Source organism: Aristolochia californica, unplaced genomic scaffold, assembly GCF_029961685.1.
Source record: "Aristolochia californica isolate CCGP_79_NKW_82.1479 unplaced genomic scaffold, dmAriCali1.0.hap1 SCAF_2, whole genome shotgun sequence".
Lineage (NCBI taxonomy): Eukaryota > Viridiplantae > Streptophyta > Magnoliopsida > Piperales > Aristolochiaceae > Aristolochia > Aristolochia californica.
Window position 1 is genome coordinate 3,124,821 of NW_027181881.1, and position 21,583 is coordinate 3,146,403.

General features: G+C 34.5%; 4 protein-coding genes and 1 long non-coding RNA gene across 5 annotated transcripts; all 5 read right to left on the bottom strand.

Moving 5' to 3' along the window:
- Positions 1 to 455: 455 nt before the first annotated feature.
- On the bottom strand, positions 456 to 3,149 carry LOC137957228 (uncharacterized). The gene is made up of 3 exons (XR_011113323.1): positions 2,850 to 3,149; positions 1,661 to 1,919; positions 456 to 1,522 (listed from the first exon to the last, which is right to left on the bottom strand). It is a non-coding gene; the product is annotated as an uncharacterized lncRNA (long non-coding RNA).
- A 1,043-nt stretch (positions 3,150 to 4,192) lies between these two features.
- On the bottom strand, positions 4,193 to 4,996 carry LOC137957205 (major strawberry allergen Fra a 1-2-like). The gene is made up of 2 exons (XM_068804949.1): positions 4,759 to 4,996; positions 4,193 to 4,664 (listed from the first exon to the last, which is right to left on the bottom strand). The coding sequence occupies exons 1-2, from the start codon at positions 4,937 to 4,939 to the stop codon at positions 4,375 to 4,377; spliced, it is 471 nt and encodes a 156-aa protein (XP_068661050.1). The 5' UTR covers positions 4,940 to 4,996; the 3' UTR covers positions 4,193 to 4,374.
- Positions 4,997 to 6,659: 1,663 nt separating this feature from the next.
- On the bottom strand, positions 6,660 to 9,102 carry LOC137956905 (pathogenesis-related protein STH-21-like). The gene is made up of 2 exons (XM_068804571.1): positions 8,992 to 9,102; positions 6,660 to 7,004 (listed from the first exon to the last, which is right to left on the bottom strand). Exons 1-2 carry the CDS (start codon positions 9,100 to 9,102, stop codon positions 6,660 to 6,662), a joined length of 456 nt encoding a protein of 151 aa, XP_068660672.1.
- A 3,128-nt stretch (positions 9,103 to 12,230) lies between these two features.
- LOC137955442 (small ribosomal subunit protein uS2-like) lies at positions 12,231 to 15,303 on the bottom strand. Its single transcript, XM_068802381.1, has 5 exons — positions 15,154 to 15,303; positions 13,636 to 13,898; positions 13,326 to 13,523; positions 12,976 to 13,210; positions 12,231 to 12,506 (listed from the first exon to the last, which is right to left on the bottom strand). The coding sequence occupies exons 1-5, from the start codon at positions 15,278 to 15,280 to the stop codon at positions 12,409 to 12,411; spliced, it is 921 nt and encodes a 306-aa protein (XP_068658482.1). The 5' UTR covers positions 15,281 to 15,303; the 3' UTR covers positions 12,231 to 12,408.
- Positions 15,304 to 16,552: 1,249 nt separating this feature from the next.
- Positions 16,553 to 20,915, bottom strand: LOC137955440 (tetratricopeptide repeat domain-containing protein PYG7, chloroplastic-like). Its single transcript, XM_068802380.1, has 5 exons — positions 20,632 to 20,915; positions 19,598 to 19,649; positions 18,307 to 18,599; positions 17,538 to 17,684; positions 16,553 to 17,090 (listed from the first exon to the last, which is right to left on the bottom strand). The coding sequence occupies exons 1-5, from the start codon at positions 20,890 to 20,892 to the stop codon at positions 16,809 to 16,811; spliced, it is 1,035 nt and encodes a 344-aa protein (XP_068658481.1). The 5' UTR covers positions 20,893 to 20,915; the 3' UTR covers positions 16,553 to 16,808.
- Between the last annotated feature and the right edge of the window lie 668 nt (positions 20,916 to 21,583).

Below are 21,583 nucleotides of genomic sequence, written 5' to 3' on the forward strand. Positions count from 1 at the left end.
TTTATATGAGATAACCAAAGTCAAATACCATCCATGGGCAAAGCATTCTGCAAAGTCATCCATTCAAAAGTAATGATTGGCCTAAGAACCCCCCATAAAAGACACAGCACTCGATATTGCAATTAATCTTCTATTTCAGCTAAAGAGATGTAAGTAGATACAAGTAGATCCTTCCAGTAATAATAACACCAACACAAATTCTATTTATAGAAAAAATCCTTAGTCTTGTAAGCTGCCAAGTTGATCTCAATGTCATAAATCTACTTGCAAGCTGATTAATCATGGATAATATGCATCGAGCTATCTGCATGTTGGGCTGAAGTATGATAAACTCACCTTTTTTATTTATTCTGTATTTTTATTATAACACATACACGTAAAATTTACAAGTCAATGACAATAAAATTAGTAGGAATAAGCGAGTAGAAACTCACTCACTTTTTCATTTTCTTGGTTTAGTTGATAAAACATGATGAGCCTGAACCAAAAAAAAATAGTATTATATCTGGCAGACTATCAGAGCCATTAAAACTATAAAATGATTTTCCTCTAAACAATTAAAAAAAAGACAAAAAAATTATTAGAATGGAAAACAAAGACAATATGCTACAGTTCCAAACTTATCCTCCCCATTTATAACCCCAGAACCCAACACACAAGAGGATTTTCAAGACATCCTGAACAGATACAATCAGGTGTGTGTCTCATGGATGACCATTCCCCCATATCCTGATCTTGCAACTTCGACCGTCATCTCTGATATGAGTTGTGAGTTACAAAGAAACAGTAGTCCGGATGATCAACTTGAAGAAGTAGCAGTCAGATTTCAGCAGCTTGTAATTAAGAGTCAGCTTGTTGGTGCTTAGAAACTCTATATGGGGGTCAAACTGAATCTTTAAATTATAAGACACCAATCAAAAGATGGTAAACACCAACTTGGGCTGCCCAGTAGTCCCACCTGATTAGAAATATTGAGCTAAACTGTCAGCTACATAAAATTTGCAATATTTAGGTATTCCATAAGAACACTTCTTAAAAACTAGAAGCAAATAAGGCTCAATTTATCTAGGACTGGTATTTGGTATAACCCTAAAGCCCAAATACCAGTATCTCTAAAACAGAGGTTGTGAGTCATCCCTTGAATGTGATCCACTCACCACCCCATCTAAATGGGTTCAAATGGGTCCAATTCACTGGCCTCTCACCATCTTTTTGTTCCAGAAAATCCCAACACAATTGTCTTGGTCTACAATACCATATGTACCAATTCAGTCAATTGAAAAGTGAGAAAACAGGTGTCCAAGTCTTTATGGGGTACCTGAATTCAATGTGATTGTGAGTGGGTAGAAATCAAAACAGAAAAAATAGAAAATAGAAATAAACCATTGCAACACCCGTCTTACTATCTTATCAGTTATATTTTCAAACAACTCATACCAGCCAACAGGCATTCAGCTTAAGGGCAGGAGATCACAGCTCCTCAAGGTCTTCAGCTTGTGTTTTCAGATGTAGTTAGATAAATCTGTGAAACAAATGTTGACAAAAACAGTTGAATGAATAACATGTCACCAAACAAAGCATAAAGAATTATTGGACAGCTGGACCAAAAAAATAGAAAGGAGAAAAGAGATTCAAATGAATCAAAGAATGAAGAGGTTGCCTTATATGCTAATGGTTCTCTTCTGGTTGGTGAGTCATATTGTAGGTAATCAAAATCTAAGCTCCTCATTAAATGTCCAAAGACTGACAAGATTTTCCTAAAGCGACAATAGACTTAAGGAAAATCTTGTCAGTATTTGGACATTAGATTCCATATGATTTTGCCCTTTCCCAAGATGTTTCAAACGCTTGTCTGGATCCGAACCGCAATCGCGAGAGGCATCCCTGAGTGATTTGCATCACTTTCATCTCCCAAGTGCCTGCCATCATTCAGAAAACCACAATAAACAAACAATTACATAAGGTAATTCTTTTCAGCAACTACTAAGATAATTGAACAACCACTGAATGCTGTCTTCGTACATAACAGAACAAATTTTGTCCAATCAAAGGAAGCAATAAGATACGGCTTCAACTGTGTAGAATTTGAAACAATGTGAGGGGTTTGTTAGGTCCTGTTCAAATAGTTAAGGTCGCCAGCTGAATTTTCATTTTCTTTCTTTATATTTTAAAAATCAATGAGCTAGAACATCAACGAGACAGCAAAAAGATGTGTATTTTCAGGGAGACATTACCTGAATATAGGAACACAACATCGAAGAATTAACAAAAAAAGAAGAAAATGAGATTACCAGCAATCCTCAAAATGACCCAATAATAAACTGTACGTCTTCCACCAATCAGTTATCAGATAAAATCTCATTGGATTTATCCCAAGTTGTATTTATCTTCTAATTCTAAATTTTATAAATACCACCCTTAATCAATTGTAAAGGTGTGGTTCAGTTCATCCTCTAATGTCGTTCAGTTCAATATCTAACATTGTATCAGATCAGATCAATCTTCTACATCTGTTCCTTCAGTTATCGGGTAAGATCTTATTGGATTTATCCCATGTATTTTTCTTCTCATGTAAAACTTATATTTTCTATTATAAATTGTATAAATACCGCCCTTAATCAATAGTAAAGGTGTGATTCAGTTCAATATCTAACAAACAATAATCCTCAAAATGATTACCCAATAATAAACTGTACTTCTTCCACCAATCAATAGTTTTTGCATCATTTAAATCCAAGCGGCAGCTACATCCTCAGAGAATAAAAAAAACGTCCCATGACAACCTTAACTCAGTGTCGAAGAATAATGGAAATGCTCAAGAAGAATTAGCCATTGAATAGGTTTACTACCTTTGAAAAATACCGGCCACAGAACGTTGGCGGCTGGGTGTCGGCAGGGGTGAACAAACATATTGCTGATGTCGCTGTCGATCGTCCATTTCCACCCGTTCGCCTGCGCAAGAAGCCATAGATTTTGTTTCCTCCGCTGCTCAAGATTCTGTTGTTGCTGCAGTCGCCACAGAGGCTACAGATTGTAAAATCTATCACAGCCTTGGTTTCGTGAAAGTCCGGCTGAAATTTCTCGAAATTCGACGAAAGCAGCGGAGCTCATCAATTTGGAGCAAAAGAACTCGAATCCTAGGGCGTCGGTTTCTTTGAATTATTTTCTTTCTCCTTTGAGAACGACAAACCGGAAGAGGCGCGACACTCCCGAGAAGAGGCCTTCGAGTATAGAACCGCGCTATGCTGGCACTTGTACATCACTGGGTTTGAGAAATTGTGGGCCCCATATCGTGGCCGTGCTCTCCCCGTATTGGATGGATCTATAACTATTCAGCCCATAAAAAGTGGGCTGAAGATGGGTTCCTTCGAAACCCTACGCCTGCCTCAGCCCACTAGGCCACTCTAACTTATATGGTTTCAAGTGTCACTTACTTGAATTTATTAACAAAGCTTAATAATTAATTCAAATCATACGATATAAAATTTAATAAAGATTAATAATTTCTGATTTATTTATTTTAAAAATTATATTTAAATTTATCAACTATCTTATTTTTTTCATTTTATATTAATAAAACAAGTTATTGAACTTATTAAAAAAATTTACTTACTAGTGTAATTTCAACGTGCACAAAAATTGTGTTTAAAAATTAATAAGAAACACTTAAGATATTTTCAAAAGTATTTATCATTTTAATAAAATTTATACATTAATTTAAATTTATAATAAACGTAAATTAGATTATAAAAAATATAATTTATTGTATTTAAAATAAAACCAAATTGATTTTTTAATTTATTTAATTATAATTATATAATTTGATTACGTTTATTTAATTGTAACTTAATCAAGTATACTTATTTATTTCATTAGTAAATAAATAATGACTAAGTCCTATGCGTTTCCTACTCTTATAGTCGTATTTTATTAAAATAATTATTATATTGTTTACACGTACTTAATTGCTATGAAATCCATAATTTTTTTATATTGTTAATCAATTACAGTCATAAAGTCAATATCGTAATGACCAATTTAACTCATTCATCGTGAATTAACTGGTACCCATAAGTGAAGACACAGAAAAAAAAAACCAGTACCCATCACTTCGTCCCTGTCAGCCTCCATAAACAAACGACGTTCGAGACTTCAACACCTCTATGAATATCAAATACGAAAGGTGTAAGGCAAATATTTCTTTATTGTGAACATTATTATAAGCAGACCCAACTACAAGATAAACAAAATGACAAAGGAGTCTGCACTCAAAACGTCATCAGACATACAAACAGCAAAAGCAGAAGAAGAGGGAAGCACCATTAATCTCATACTACCAGTGCGGCGCCCCTTGAGATCTCTAAGTTCCTCCGGTTACGCATAGGCATCTGGGTTGGCAACGAGATAGCCCTCCATAGCTTTGGACAAGCCCGGGACCCCTCCGACAACCCTGGCAAGCTCTTCCTCTGTAAGTGGATTGTCACCAAGGGTTTCATATTCAATCTTCAGAGAATTCTTGGTGCCCCCTTCACTGGAAGTCCCCAATTTTGTCTCGAAGATGCAGGTTTTCAGTAAGGTCCCAATGGGTCCTCCTTCTAAGATAGCGTACCTGTAAAGATACTTCTCATGATCCATCACAAGAACGTTACTCACCAAAGATGGACCTGCATTTGTTACAGAACAGAAACAAGCAGGTATCACTCACTGTGCAAATCGATGCTATTTATACTTGGAAGATGAAACATGAATCAAACTAACCATTTTTGAAGTTGAACTTTTGCACGCTGCCGGCTCCACCATTTCCTTCCACGAGTTCAATACTGGCGACAACTTCTGGCAGGAGCTTGGGAATCAAGTTTCCGGAGTCCGCAAAAGCCTTCCAAAACCTGGTAGGAGGGACAGAGGAAAAGGCGTCGCGAGAGTACTCACCAGCAACCATTTTTGCTTATGTGGGTGGATTGGGAAAAACTGAAAAGATGCTCAAGGTGGAAGAAGATTGAATGGTTTTTGTTGAGTAAAGAATGAACTGAAAGTTCGGTATTTATAGAGTTTTTAAGGAATTACGATCCCTTCTTTCTCCATTTTAATAATAACTCTCCCATGTTCTCGAAGACGTTATAAAAATGAATCGGTGAAGACTTCGATCACGGAGTCGGTCAACTGAATACTTTGATCATGGAGTTGGTCAATTTAGACGGCTTTCCAATTGCAGAAAGAGCGCACAATGCCTGAAAGAAAATATTCTTCATCTGGCTTCACACTACCGCACTCGCCGTCACGAAGTGCCCAGAGTCCGGTGGCATCGACTACATTTGATACACGAAAGGACGATGAAGGAAGGGTTCTGTTTGATCTCGAAAGAAGGGCAAACACAAAGCTTAGGCCGTCAACTCCAACGCCGGTGAAAAGGGGAAGCAGAGAAAACAATTATATCGGCCGAAAGAGTTTTCTAGAAACTGGATTGTTAATTAAATGTGATGTAGACTTCCTTGATAAAGAACTAGATATAAAATTTAAATATTTATATCATCTTTGATCCGTTTTATAGCTGGCGTCTGCATCGTGTTATAATTTAATTGAAGAAGATGTGCAGGGAATAGAATTGAACAGCACCCAGAGTGGGTCTACTAGACTCGATGCCTTGCTAGACAGAGTTTGTATTTGTTTATAGGTGAGGCAAGCCTGTTTTTCAATGGAGCCAATATAGTGGACTTGTCCTAATCAATCAAGTGTCTCCTAGTAAAGAAATTTATCAAATAATAAGTAGAAGACCTCAGAATTGGTCTTCAAACCTATAGAATAGCTGATTTATTGTAGACTAAACAATTAATTACTGTATTAAATTTATCTTAATTTATTAATAAAAAACTTATTTAATTATTTATTATATTAATATATTTTAAAATTATATTAAAATTTTAATTATACAAATAACCATATTTGTTTAGATTTATTATTTATTTTAAGTATTTTATAAAAAGTAATATCGTTGTGCACTAACAACACAAGTACTTTTTGGTACATTTTTCATCGACCACATTAACACAAAAAAGTAATTCACTCTTACTTACATTTTCTATTTTCCCTCTGCCTGCATTAACCCCCATTAATCGAATCGGGTTATACCGGGTTTAGATATATTATATTATTTTTTTATATAATATAACTTTTTCAAGACTCATAACCCAATTCAACGCCAACGAGTCGGGTCATCCGATTTTGAAGTAAATTTGATTTTTACCTAAATAAGAACTGAAAAAGAATCTGATTACGATTTGATTTGATTTTGACAAGATTGGTTAAGACTCTCAACAACTAATAATTTTTTTAAAGGTCGCGACCTTCTAGAAAGAATGATTCAGCGTGTACCCTAGGATCCGAACCAGCTCGTTCAACACTCCAACTATATTTCACTGAAAGCAACGATTTCGAGAACTCGAGATATGGATAACTATCCAGTCAATTTGTCTTCTTCTTTTAAATTTAAGTGATCGTAAATGACGCGTTTCGCATTGTCAATTTCGTCTGGAACCCGTTTCAGATTTATTTTCTTTCACAATCCTTCAACAACTAGTTGACATCAAATCGCATGGAATACAGCAGACTTTACATTGTCTTTATTCTCTCTCTCTCTCTCTCTCTCGTCACGCAAACATCTCTCACACTGAATAGGCATCTGGGTTGGCTTGGAGATGGCCCTCGATGGCTTTGGTCTGACCCAGAACTCCTCCAGCGAATCTCTCGGCTTCTTCTTCGCTCAGTGGACTATCGCCATGGCTGTCATAATCTATCTTCACAGTCGTTTTCGTACCCCCTTCACTCGTTGCCTCCAATTTTATCTCGAAGCTGCAGGACTTTAGTTTGGTTCCAATGCCTCCTCCTTCCACGACACTGAACTTAAATACGTAATTCTCGTTATCCACCGCCACTACCTTGTTCTTCACATATTTAAGGTCCTTCAAAGCTGCATTTGATGATCCAGTTGTTCTATCAAAACTTATGTTCTGAATGCTCAAAGAGTTACAATAATAAAAGGGAATTTTACCAAAATACCGATTTAAAACAACTTATTTATAATAATAACGAATACCACAAATTATTTACAAATCTATCAAACTTTGACCGGTCCACTGTATATGTGGACAGTCAAAGGCGACACGTAAGCTTTGACTGCTTACGTGTTGCCCCGTCATCAAAGTGAAAACTCAGAGTCTATCACGTCATCATTATTGACACATCATCTGCCACGTAACTTACCATGTCATTTTTATTATTTTCTTTTTGCCATGTCATCAATGGCCACGTAAACACGCGCCACGTCAGCCCTCACATATGTTTTTAATTCTAATCTCTTCCACGATTTTCTCCTCGCCTCTCGTCTCGGCTGCTCTCCTCTCGTCGCTCGCCTGCTGCCGCCTCCCCTGCTGCTACCGCTCGGCCTCGGCCACTCTCCTGCTGCCGCTTCTCTGCCTCGGCCTCGTCCCTGCTGCCGCCGCTCGCCTGTGGCCGCTGCTCTGCCTCGGCCTCGGCCTCGCCCCTATTGCCGCCGCTCGGCCTCGCCCTCGACGCCCTCCGCTCAACCACTCTCTCTTCGTCTTAGCCTTATCTCTCGTTCTTTTTCTCCGTTCCCCTCTGTTCATCCTCTCGCCGCCAACGTTCTTTCTCTCGATTCCCCTTTGTTCGTCCTCTCGCCACCCCTTCCCTCGAAACCTAGGGGTGATTTTTTAGGGTTTTTGTTAATTGAATAGAATTATTGTATTTAATTATAATGTTGATTTGAATTTAGGTGTTTAATTACTGTATTGATTTTTATGTGATTTACTGATTAATTTCTGATTTTATGTTAATAAATATTTGCCAAATTAAAATTATTGTAAAGTTTTGTCAGATTTTTAATTAAATAATATATTTTTTAATAATTTATTATTTTGTAAATAAGGTTATAAAAAGTATACAAATAAAATATATTTTTAAACACTAAAACAACTTTTTTGTTTATATTTTTTAATTTATAAATATTTTAAATGGATAATATATGGGTAAGACTTAAGAGTAAACTTTTTTCTATTTATAAATATTTTAAATAGATAATATATGGGTAAGACTTAAAAATAAAATAAAAATTATTTATAAATATTTTAAATCCATAGTAAATGGGTAAGAGTTAGATTATTTTTATTTATAAATATTTTAAATTTCTAAATATTATTTTTTAAATAAGGTGATAAAAATATACAAATAAATTATATTTTTAAACTCTAAAATAGTTTTTTTGTATATTTTTTTAAAATTTTAAATATTTTAAATCGATAATATATGGGTAAGACTTAACAGCAAGAATTTTTAAATTTATAAATATTTAAAATTTGTAAATATTATTATTTCGTAAATAAGGTGATAAAAATATACAAATAAATTGTATTTTTAAACTCTAAAATATTTTTTTTATTTTTTAAATTTATAAATATTTTAAATCTAATTAATTTACATATTATATTTTATTTTTTAAAATATGAAGAAATAAAAAGTGTAACGATAATTTTTTTAATTAATAAATATTTTAATTGATATTAAATGGTATTAAATAAGTAAGAGTTAATTTTTTAATTGTTTATTAAATTTTTTAAATAATTTTTTATTTTAGATATAAGGTAATAAAAAGTGTATTTGATTTTTTATTTTTAAAAAATTTATTCAAAATTTTATCATGTAATTACGTGGCAAATGACGTGGCAACCTATGTGTTCATCTACAGCATCGCTCTGATGATGGAGCAACACGTAAGCAGGGAAAACTTACGTGTCACCTTTGACTGTCCACATATACAGTGGACCGGTCAAAGTTTGGTAGTTTTGTAAATAATTTGAAATCGTTATTTTCATAAATAAGTTGTTTAAAACTGGTATTTTGGTAAAATTCCCATAATAACAGAACTAACCTTCGCCGAAGTTGAGTTGTGTCACTGAGCCGACTCCACCATCGCCTTGCTACCTGGTCGGAAATGAGCTGCGGAATCAAGTTTCGGTTGTCGATGGAGGCCTTCCATAGCCTAGCAGGAGAGACTGGATTGACGGATACCATAGAATAGCTACCGGCAACCATGTTAAGACTTGTGGGTGTGATGAGAAAAAATGGTAGGAGACTCGAGGAGGAAGGTTGTATGGGATTTGTTGAGAGAAGAACGAGCTGAGATAGAACTTATAGACCACTGAGGGAAGCCATTATCTGTCCTTCATCCATTTTTAGAAGAACTGATGAGAATCGAAAATTGATTGGTCCAGATGTTGCAAATCACCGACTTGGTGAATTGCGACGGCGTTCTAGTCTGAAGGCACATAAAATAAAGCTCCTGTGGTTTGCACCTACCACGTCGTGCATAAAAAAAACATGAAAGATGATTGAAATGGATAAGTAGATCTCCATCTCCGCTTAAACGATGGGATAGGATTGAAATAGGATTTGTTTTTTGCACTCAATTATCCAAGAGTGTTGGAAGAAGGATTCAAGCCCATAAGATATGGGACCCACCCTGATCACATGAGGTGGCATAAGAAGTTTAACAGAATCACAATTATTATGGAAACAGGTCTCATAGAGGAGTTTCAATTTAAAGGTGTTTTAGTTATGTTAATCTTCTATTTATATTAGGTTATTTAATTATGTTATGACTTATCATTTAAGTGTTAGAGTTTCGTTGTAATTGAGATAAAAATAGTTTAATTATAATTAGACTTTACTACCTTCTTTTATTATAAAAAGAGGTTCATGTACTCTGATTACAATAAGTCAATGAAATATTTCTCTTTTCTATAGTTACATAATATACCACATAAAAATTTAGTAATTTAATAAAAATTATTAGTAGAATAATTAAAATAATTTAATACTAAAATAACAAATAATTCAATAATATTCAAAGATTGTATACTTTATTCGCATTATTTTGTATTTTAAAACAATTGTTCCTATATATAGTTTGACTAAGTATACTCTGTTCGGTGAATATTAAAATTTTAAAATAAAAAATTGAAGCACTTTGCAATTTCCCAAAGAAAGTGAATTATTTTCTAGTGAAATACCTTCCAACAACGAAATTTAAATTTTAAATTTTCTAGACAAATACCTTCCAACAACGAAAAATATTTTATTGACTACTTTTAGCTACCCTTAAAAGTTAGTAAACTATTCTCATTTCCCTAAGAGCCAGCTTGGCTTTAAGTTCGAGTGGCTATTTAAGATTGGTGTTTGGAATTCTATCATTGGGCAAGGGATGATTTTTCTTCTCATTATTATTCTTTCGAAGCTGGAATTCTATCATTGGCCTAAAGTGGCGAAGTAGAAGAAGTACAAGTATGATATACCAAATAATGAAGGATTTCACAAATAGTCGTAATCAAATTTTATATGACTAAAATATCAAGAGGGAGAACAATATGAAAACTAAGTGAAGATTACAAGGTGTGAACAAGAACAAGATGAATCAAGGCCAGACAATCAGAATTTATTTTTTAACATACATAAGATCGAAATTATTTTTCAAGCACAAAAGTTTCTCGACCAAAATTGTTTGCAAATTCAAGTTACAAACTCCAGATCGAGGGGAAGTGTTGAAAAAAAATGTTAAAAAAGAGTAAGACAATCTCACATAAAACATAACTCACAAGCATTAAGTCTAATATCTGAAGTTTAGGACGATGTTTCCTAGTTATAATTTGTCTCTTTATGTTAGTATAGTAAGTTATATTTTAGGTGTAAATGGGAAAGTTTATTTTTTAGAGGATTTAAGTTGTATTCTTTCACAAAAAGACATGATGTACAAGTGAATGATATATCTCTCACATTTTTTTTCTCATATACTACATGTGTTCTCTTGGTTCTCTTATTCTATCTCTCTTCCATGTGTACTCCTTGGAACTTAACAATTAATAATCTATATGAACCATTGGGTATAATAATTATTTATACTTAGTAATTATTATGTATAATAATCATTTACACTTAGTAATTATGCTATAGATTATACTTAACAATTAGTCTTAACTAATATTACAAATAAATTATTACATTACTTGATTAAATTTTAATTTTTAATCATTCCGACGCTAACAAATTTATCTTATTGCACACAATGGCACACTATGCCTCTTGATAGGCAAATTGATCAATGGAACAAAAAGGAGAATTTTACAGATACTTAAGTGGTTCTATCAATATGATTAGCAGCACTATGTGTAAAATATTAAGAATATATGCTAATCTTTTCAAAGAGTTTTAATACTGAAATTCAAAGACCAAACAAAATAATTGATCAAAACTCAAATGAACCTAGCAAAGTATTGAAATAACTCCAAAAGTAGAACCAGATATATAGCTTCAAAGTTTGGGACAAGAAGATCACGGAGTATAGACGGAGGCCATTGAAATTTCATGGCTAAGATTAATGTTTAAGCTAGAGAAGGCTTGTGTATTTATAAGTTTAAAATCCAATTCAAAAAAAAAAAAAAAAAACTAGTTTTACTTGTTTACTACTTTGTTTCTAGCACTTGCCAAAAACTAGAAAAACAAATTTTAAAAAAAATGAAAACTACATGTATAAGATTGGGCTCTCATGGAGACAACTTACAGTTGACATTCAGGTTGATGGATATATGCAGGATGTCAGGGATTCTGAAACTCCATAGAATCTGAGATTGCTGATCTTTTATCTGGCCTGAAATTATTTGGCTGCAGGTATTCTGAGGCAAGCCTTTAACATTCAGCAAATCTGTGAAAGAAACCCAATAAAATTGCATAGGAACAGAGATTGCAAACACTACTCAGTTTCCCTACTGATTTGGGTTAGCTTGGCCAATATACTCTCAACTCAATTTAACTGATTCTTCCATGTACTTTTCTCCACATCTTACAGTTATAAGCTTTCATATACTCGCAGAAACGTATCCAGAGCATTTTACACCCTAATTCTCTTTTGCAGAGTTCAAAAATGAAAAAGGCGTCGATCCAGCATAAATACTAAAGCTTTATTACATAAATTCTGTGCGGCACTTGTTCGTTAAATCAGCTCGAGATATAACGAATCAAACCGAGTCAGCACCGAACCGAACTCGAACCGCTCACAAGCTAGCTAGCTCGGTTTGAAGCCACCCCCAGCAGTAAGGGTCGAGCATTGAGACTAAAGCTAACAGATTTGTTAATGAAAAAAAAAAAAAAAATGCAACACAAACATCAACTACGAAAGCTTCTTTTCATCTACGGTATCAGTCAAAATTGAGTGCAGACAGCAAAAATCACAAATGGAAAAGTAACAGGACATTGCTTTAACTGACAAACTGAACGAGCCCCAACTTTGGAAACGAAACTACAAAGCGCAATCGAATAATCTAAGCATGCTTATCGTGCTCTTCATCACTAATCCCAGCCTGAAGGTGCTGGAGTTTGAGTATCATCCACTACCGGAGCGCTGACGATAGGCTCGGCAGCCGCAACCCATCCATCGGTAGCTGGAACTGCAAGTAGAACGAGAAAAGACAATGTGTTACTAGAAAGAATACTTTTTTAATGAAATTTGGTGGGTTAGTAAGTTGTGTTGCGACAAAAATATGAAATGGACTATAGATTTCTGCACCCAAATGATGTTTTATCCTGACACAGACAATTTACACGAACAACAAAGAAAAGCACAGAGAAGAGAACCCTCGATCTCTCAGATATAAGAATTTTAGAACTTTATTCACAATTTTCAGAAAGCCAAAGTAGGTTAGCTCCAGAATTTTGGGTCTAAACCACACACACGTACAAGCTAATGGTCCTGTACACCTTTTCACTGTGTGAGCAGGACTAATGTACGGTGCAAGACAGACCAATGCCTAAAAAACCTGAAATTGTATTTTAAAGTAAGCAATAATTTAAATTCAAAGGAAATGCTAATGGTTTGCCATTTTTCTCTTGAAAAGGTTGGTTAACAAAAAATCTGACCTGGAGCTGCTGCAGTCCAGTCGACTGCAGGTACGCTGACTGCAGGTACACCAGGAATGGCAGCCGGAGCAGCCATTTCTGCTGGCCATTGGTCACCGATCTGGCTAGGCCACTGATCTGCTGCTTGGCCAAGGGCAGCAGCAGAATAATCAGGAAGTCCAAAATCGGGAGCTGGAGCAGCCTCCTCCTCTTGTTCCTTTGCTTCCTCAGGGTCCCGGTAAAAGAATAGATCCACCTGGATATAGATGCACACATCAGCAGTGTCATAAGAAATGCCTAATCATCAAAAGAGTTTTTGAAACAGAGATACAGTGCATGGCAATCAAGAACAAACTACAACTGATTCCTACCATCACATCCCATTTCTGTCCTGGAAGAATGGCACCCCGCATCTGCAAAACCATCCTTGCTAGCAACCAGAATAGGCAGCCAATGCTGTGTTTGCCTTTGTTGTTGGCAGGAATACCAATATCAACATAACGCATTGGTGAATCCGTGTCACAGAAAGCAATTGTCGGGATGTTACCAAGTGCAGCTTCTTTGATAGGCTACAGGGGTTGTAACAGGAATCCGTGAAAATAAAAAAAAAAAAAAAAAAGTTCCAGCCAAGTAGTACATCCATGCATATAAAACCGTGTACAAATAGCAAAGAATTTTTACCTGATGATCAGTTCTAGGGTCAGTGAGGATAAGAAGACGAGGCTCACTGAATGAAGTTTGAAGCTGGTTAGTGAAGGTACCAGGAGTGTGTCTCCCCGCAATTGGATGAGCCCCAGTGTACTGGGCAAACTTCAGAACTGCTCTCTGACCATAAGGTCTGGCAGACTGGACAATAATATCCTGAGGGTTTTCAATACCAACTATAACTCTTGCTGCCAAATGAAGCTTTTCCCATGTTTTCCCCAGATTGATAATAAAAATACCTAATTAATGGAAAAATAAAAAAATGTCTCAGACAAAAAGAATATAGTGGGATAACATGCATGCTAACTTCATCGTTCACAATCACTATTAGATAGCCTAAATTATTCCCACCAACAGAAAAAAGCATCTGTAAAATGGCACATCAATAATAACAGTAGATTGTCTCTCATCTACCCATGCAGCCAAAGTCCATTTTTCATAAAGATCATCTTAAAAATAATTCAAATTCATTTACCTTTTGATAGTAGAAGAAATATATTTTAATTTCTTTATGAAAAAGAAAAAAAATTAATTGGCAGACCAAAATTAATTTACCAGTTTCCTATCTTCCCTAAAGTCAAATAACGTAAGGAATTTTCCCCCAATACAGAATTAATGGAAGGATGGTAGTTTACTTATGACCAGGAGAGAATAAAATAACAGTTAAAAGACCGATAACAAGGTCAGGTTTGCTAAGGTAGATAATGGGGATGACTGCACCCAAAGTTGAAAAGACTCAAATGATACATGTTATTCCACATACACAGTTTCATTGATACAAAATTTCAACCATATTCCATTTTTTTTCTAAAATTCAACCATAATCCTTTTTTCTGATTTTTTTCACCCTTAATCCATTTATGGATTCGCTAAAAACACGACTGCGTTTTGTATTGTTAGAAAAGTAAACAGTACCTTACAAAAAGATTCCAAATTAACACACATACATGACTATAGGCATATGACTATTGCTAATAAAACCACTGCCGTTAACCAACCTCCTAAACAAATTCACTCGCGAGCCTCTGACGATTAATTCCATTTTCCATACGCTTAAGAACCAAAGCAACAAAATCTTGTTGCTATGAAACACACAAGCGTATCACCAGTCTACCCCTTCAGATGTAAAACCGATTTTCCCAACACAAAAAGAACTACAACAAGCTTTTAAATATACTTTCGTCTCAGAATACCATAAAATTTTTCGTACCAACAAAAAAAACCAATTGGTTTACATAAGAATCAGCATTGCTCCAATAAAACTGAAAAAATATAGAATTATTCATTCTTTACTCACTAATTGACACAATTTTCTCAAAGCTCCTCGCGACATCTACTAACTCCCTCAGTCCACCAAGACAGTCCTAAGATCTAACACCACAGAGTGAAAACAACCACGGAGGACACATCACGCGAAGTAAAACGATAAGCAGAACAACACCAAGAAGAACACTTAGATGAGTTTTGTTTATGAAAAGCGAAGAGGATGCTTACCATCGGATCTTCTTTTAAAGGCATAACGCTCCATCTGGAAATCGCAGTTCTTGGTGCCGAGATGGACATCGGCAGCAAGCATCATCTGGATATCAAGTTCTTTCTGCGAAAGCTCCCTCGTCGCCATGGCTAGGGTTTGGTTGTAGCTTGAAGAAGCCTAGCTGCTGCGATTGGGACGAACAGCGTATCTTATAGGATTGGCGTTAGGGTTCCCAGAATGGGGTCGATGCTTGATCTGGTTCACTACTGGGCTGAACCAACGATTCGGTGGAATTCCAGCCGGGTCACTCTTTGAGCGGTTCGATTTTTCACTGATATTTTGCATTTTTTGCAAAATGAAATAGAGATTAAATGTGATTTTTTTCTTGAAAATATTGGTTTCAAAAAATTGGGTTTAATCTATTTTATATCTTGTCGAAAACAATATTTAATTTTTTTTTGAGTTTTAATTATCAGACTCACCTTAATTTTTTGGTTTTCTTTTTACTTGGAGGGTTTGAAGGTCTAGAATTACTCTCCAAATTGAAATTCAATTTTAGATCGATATTGATTCCAACCTTAGAATGTGTCAAATTAGTGAATTGTTAATTTTAAACTTATATAATTTATATAAGTATTTCAAATAAAAAATTAAATTAAAATAAACAAAATATATTTAAAACTTAAAAAATTATGGATTTACATAATTCTAATTTTTTTCTTATTAGAAAATATTCATTAACAAGATAAGATATAACATAATAACTATAAATAATTTTTTATTCATAAAAATGAATTATAGTTGAAATAAGAAATTTATATTTTTACTTAAAAAATATTTTTAGTTATTTAAATGAAAACATTATTGAAATATATTATTATAAATTAGCTGCATTTAAACAAATACCCACATTTAACTTATATTTAGTCAAATATTGTCATTTTAAAAATTAAATTAAATTAGTTCTAATAATAAATACAATTATTTATAATTAACTTATTAATTATAATTTAGTGAATTGTATTAAATCATTCAAATACAACATATTACATTTCTAATATAATACATTTCACTTTGTTTAAAATTAAGCAATCCTTTAACTCATTACAATATAAAAAACATAATTATTAATTTTAAACATATAAATCATATAACTACTTCAAATATAATATATATTTTTATAAATTAAAAACAGGCTTTCGAGTACAAATTTTTTCATGCCAAATTTGGACATAAAAATGAAATCCAATAAACTTGAAGTCCTGGACTGAGGAATCCAGTGGTATGAGGTTTGACCAGCAAACTCTACCCTCACCTCCCTGGTGAGCAATCACTCACCCTTTTCCATTCCTTTCTTAAACACTAGTTGAGACTATTTTTTGCTGTTTGGGTATAGAATCCGATTCTGTAGTAAAAGAAACTTAATCAAGTCTGATTTGCTCAACTTCATAGCCGACAAATGACTCCTTCACTACCAAGTGATGTCCTCCGATTACAAAGATGACATTAAGTTGAGTTCTCTACCAACAAAAAACAGTCATGGTGTACTTGATATGGCACAGTCTAGATGCCAAAAACTAGCAGACAAGTGGGAAAAACACACACACACACACACCACACACTAAAAAAGGGGAACCGTTGGATCATTTTGAATATACACTTGACGCAAAAAAAATTACCTGTCCTCAGATTTTATTGATACACCCTTGAATAGTTCAACCCTTTCCTTCAAGCCATCTCGGCGAGGCCGAGCGACTCTGTTGTTAGGGTCGAAAAGAAGAGCCTCTTCAAAAGCTTTTAGAGCAGCTCTAAGATCCTTTTTCTTCTCATATGCGTCTCCTAAATTGTTCCAAGCTGTAACATAGCCTGGTTGAAGCTTCACAGCATTCTCAAACTGAGTAATCCCTTTTTCGAGCTTCCCCTCTCGGACATAGCTGACGCCAAGACCATTATAAACCTGAAAAAAAATTAAAGAGAAAAAGAAACTCAAGACTTATAAGAGTGGGTTAAACTCTTTTGTACCAGAAAGGGTAAATCCAGTAAAAGCTGGCAATAGCATTTAGACACGTGGCCCTCTTCAGATTGAATGGACTCACAATCATAGAGGTTGCACATAAGATACTAATGCACTATGGAACCAGGGAATTTGTTGCCAAAGCTTTTATCAGCACTTCTGTGTCATCTATTGATTCTCTTGTTAGAGAGAGGGGGAGAGAGAGAGAGACTTCAGCTAAAAGTGATACTATCAGGAAAAGAAATAATTTGATGTGTAAATAGGACAACCAACTAGAACCAAAAAGACATAAAAGATAGATTCATGCTAGAGTTTTACAAGAGGATATGGAATAATCAAATATCTGATGGTAAGTATTTAGAAATACAGTATAGCAGCAAAGCTAATAACCTGTGCAAGATCCTGATCATTTCCATCCCATTTCTCAATAGCCTGTTGCATGTATTTAATGGCAGCTGGATAGAATTTCCTCCTCAACATTACTGCACCTAGCTCAAAATACTCAGTAGCACTGCCAGCACCACTGCGGACTTGCTCCTGAAAAGCAAAAAACAATGAAAAATCAGAACCCTGGATCACAACTAAACCTGCATATAAATGCATCACATCCAGGTCAAGAAACAGGAAGAAATAATGCACAAAAATGAGATAAATATGTGAAAGAGGAAAATTAATTATAGTAGCCTATATTCCTCATTTAAGTAATAAATTTATGGAGTTCATACGAGCCAAAAAAAATAAAGAAAATTAAAATAATAATCGACCATGAAAACAATGAATAGAACAAAAGATAATCTTAAAATAAAACCTTATTTCCTCTTCTAAAGTTATTTCCTTTTTTTTATTTTGGTCCTATCTACAGTCAGTATAAAGACTGAAATTTTCTGATGTTAACGCTGACTGAAGCTCATTCATTAGTGTAGGCTAAGGTGTTCACCAACTATTTGAGATGTTTATAGTAAGAATTCATCTAGCCATTCATCGGAAACAATAACAACACCTACAACAACAACAAAAAAAAAAAAAAAAAAAAAACCTAATCTCTCATTTCCATAATGATTTAGGATTTCAAAATTTGAGAAATTAGGTTTCAAAATCCTGAAAAAACAAATCCATTAGCATTATTTGAAAGACAAAAACAGGAACACTACTTGGTCACCTGCAATTCTTTAGCAGACATGTCAAGCTCTCTGCGAACAAGTACTTGTCGAATAACGAAGAATGTTCCTACTCCCAGGAAACCTAACAATATCAGCAGATAAGAGAGCTGAATTCCCAATTCAAATAGTTCTCCAATCTCGTAAACCATGTCAGCTCTCACTTGTTCTCTTGCATATGCATCTGGTGTGCCACCCAGCCATGCCGTTATTCCACATAAAAGAGAACACATTCTCACAAGTAACTTAGGGTCAGAACTAATATCATCATTGCTCTGTAGCTTCCATGTGAATTCTGCACTTAGGTAAAGAGATGGATGAGATTAATTGTAGCGTAAACCATAAGAAACTACAGACCTTCTGATCAAGTATTAGAATGTGACAAAAGGCTATCATATTATTATTAGAATGATACAAAGAAGGTCAGGTGTTGAGGGGAGTGTAAGAATAGTCCCATATATATCCAATATGAAATAACTTATACTTACTACTTGGGAAGAGGCAATCTAACTTCAGCTAGCTATTTTAGGATGGACACAGACTCAACTTTAGAAATTTCCAAATACAACTTTCAAATTCAGACTAAGTTTATATAATAAAAAACAAATAATTTTTCAAGGTCTGTCTTCTGAGTAACTTTTCAAAGAATCGGATCAGTTACGGAAAATGCATTTAGAAATCCTAATATGGAAATCTTTGAAATACATCACGCTTTACAGTCACTTAATGGTCCAACTTAGTAGAATTGTCAAGGGTTAGTGATGGTTCTTGTGAGAAAATAAGTGCATGGATTTCCATTGTCAAGAAGAAGAGAGTGAATATATTTTTCTTTTCTTTCTTCCTCAAAAATATAAGAAAATAAATAGACTCTAGTGACTTCCAGACAAAATAGACGGTGCCATGTATAATACTAACACCTCGAAAATCAGAGACATATCAGATTAAAGAGTAGACGTGATATGCCCACTACTACTCTTATGCATCTTGGTAGTATTAATTTTTTTTTATTTGTACCATATGCATGTTATTTTATTTTTTTTTACCATGTGCATGTTAATTTTTATTTTTTTTTGCCATATGCATGTTACTGATATACTCATCTTAGTTTCAGATTTAAGGATCAGTAAACCTGAGTTCTAGGGTTGTAAGCTGTGCATAAGTGAACAAATATACAACTCTAGGATGTAAAGTATGATTAAAGAATGAGTAATAAATAGTACACTTGAATCAGCAGGTGCAAAAATTTTCTAAAAGAAAAAGAAATTTTGAAGAGATCCAGTTTGAAGATTTTACCTTTCTTTCTTTTTGAGTTTCCTATTTTCTTTGATAGTTCTTCAAAAAGTATCTGCCTTCCTCAACAAAAGAAAGTAGATGCACCTTGTTAACGCATGGAAAATGAAAGTAAAGTAAAGAACCAAACTTAACAGTACCTTGCTGCACTTGAAGACTGAAATTACAGAATTTCATATAAGCAAGACTGCAATTCTTGGAATAGTAGGTCCTTGACATATGTACAGAAAAAGCAAACAGAACAGATAGATATTCGTTGCTGTGTGGTACAAACCCAGGATAGGTGCAGATATTTCAAGGAAACACATCATGCAGTTTACAGAGAGGTTCATCAATGGTTTACAAAATTTCCACAAGCCCTAAACAGGTAGTCCAAAAATCTGAATCCAGTTACCTTCCTCACTTGTCTCCCAATTTTGCAAAGAAAATTGTATATGGTTCCTTCTAGGTATTAGATTCAATTTATTATAGTTCTCTTCCAACCATCTTAACTGGTGTATTGCATATGGTGAAAATTAAAGATCGAGAATGTGAAAAAACTTGATTTGTTTCAAAAAGTAAAAAACAAAAAAAAAAAAGAGGATCAAGAGTGTCAGAAAACTTAATTCTAAAAACCTATTGCCAGCACACAAGCAACACCAATCATTCTAAAAGTTCTTCCAATACCCCTTTCATTCCTTGAAACTTCAAACAATCATGCTATTTCCAGGGAAGACGAGTTACTAGCTCCACAGCGCCAAGAAAATTCATGAACTTCACTTGCCGGGACATAGTTAAGTTTCAATATGTTTAGGTTACCTTATAGTAGTCAATTTAGTTCTAAATTCATAAAAGCCTTTCGGATACAAGATTAAGCACATGAAATAACTTGTTCTATCCTCGTACAAATCTCGTACTTCTACATTGCTGTAATTCAAAAACGCATCGCCGCCCTTAAAGCAAAACTCGATGCACCATGCCTTACAACAAAAACATAAACAGTTACCACCAAGGCAGAAATATCACGCAAAGCAGAACAGACTATCAACCAATCAGACCTGATCGAGACTATAACAATCCAAACCATCCACCTCGCCCCCAGCAGCGGCTTGAACGAGCCCTCTCCTTCTTTCCTTATGCAAAAATTCCACCGCAAAAAACGCCAATCTCCGAGAACCACATCCCACGTTCATCGAATTGTGACCGGTTCTACTTGGATTAGAGAATTTAAAGTGGAATGTTCCGAGAGTTTCTGTTCGGGCGCTACGAGGTGAAGAGGAGGGAAAGAAGAGAGATGGGTGATGGCGGAGAGTCGCCATGAGAGAGTGAAGAGTTGCAGAGTTTTCCCGCGAAGATGAAAGATAGGGTGGAGTAACGACACGTGTGGATATAAAGGGATGGAAAGCCATTGGTTAAAATATATTATTGTTGAATAAAAACTAAGACCTGGCTATATCAACTTGACCACGGTGACCAAATATTAGATGAAAAAACAAATACATTATTAAAATGTTATTATTATGAATATAAAACTATAGAAACTGACATTTTATACATTAGTCTAAGATGACTTTCATGCAAAGCATATTTCATAAGTGGATAAGGTTATTTTTGGTACTTTATAAAAATAGGTAAAAATAAGCTACAAAATTTACTAAAAGTAATTAAATAAGTCCCAATTTTGTTGCTAAACATGTTGGCAGGTACTTGTAAAATTTGGAGACCTATAGCCCTTTGAATATGCCTATGATATTTTGAAATTTTGAATTTTTGCAGTTCAAATCCAATTGAAAGGCCACGTAGTCGTTCCTTCCAATTATCTGAATTTGTAGTCGAATCCACCCCTGGTTGGGGATCTCCATAGGCTTCAACTTCCTACAGGGTTTGAATCCACTTTTAATTTAGAAAAAAAAATATAACTTGGGTCCCTGGGTTCATCTCCATAGGCTTCAACTTCCTACAGGGTTTGAATCCACTTTTAATTTAAATAAAAAAACATAACTTGGGTTG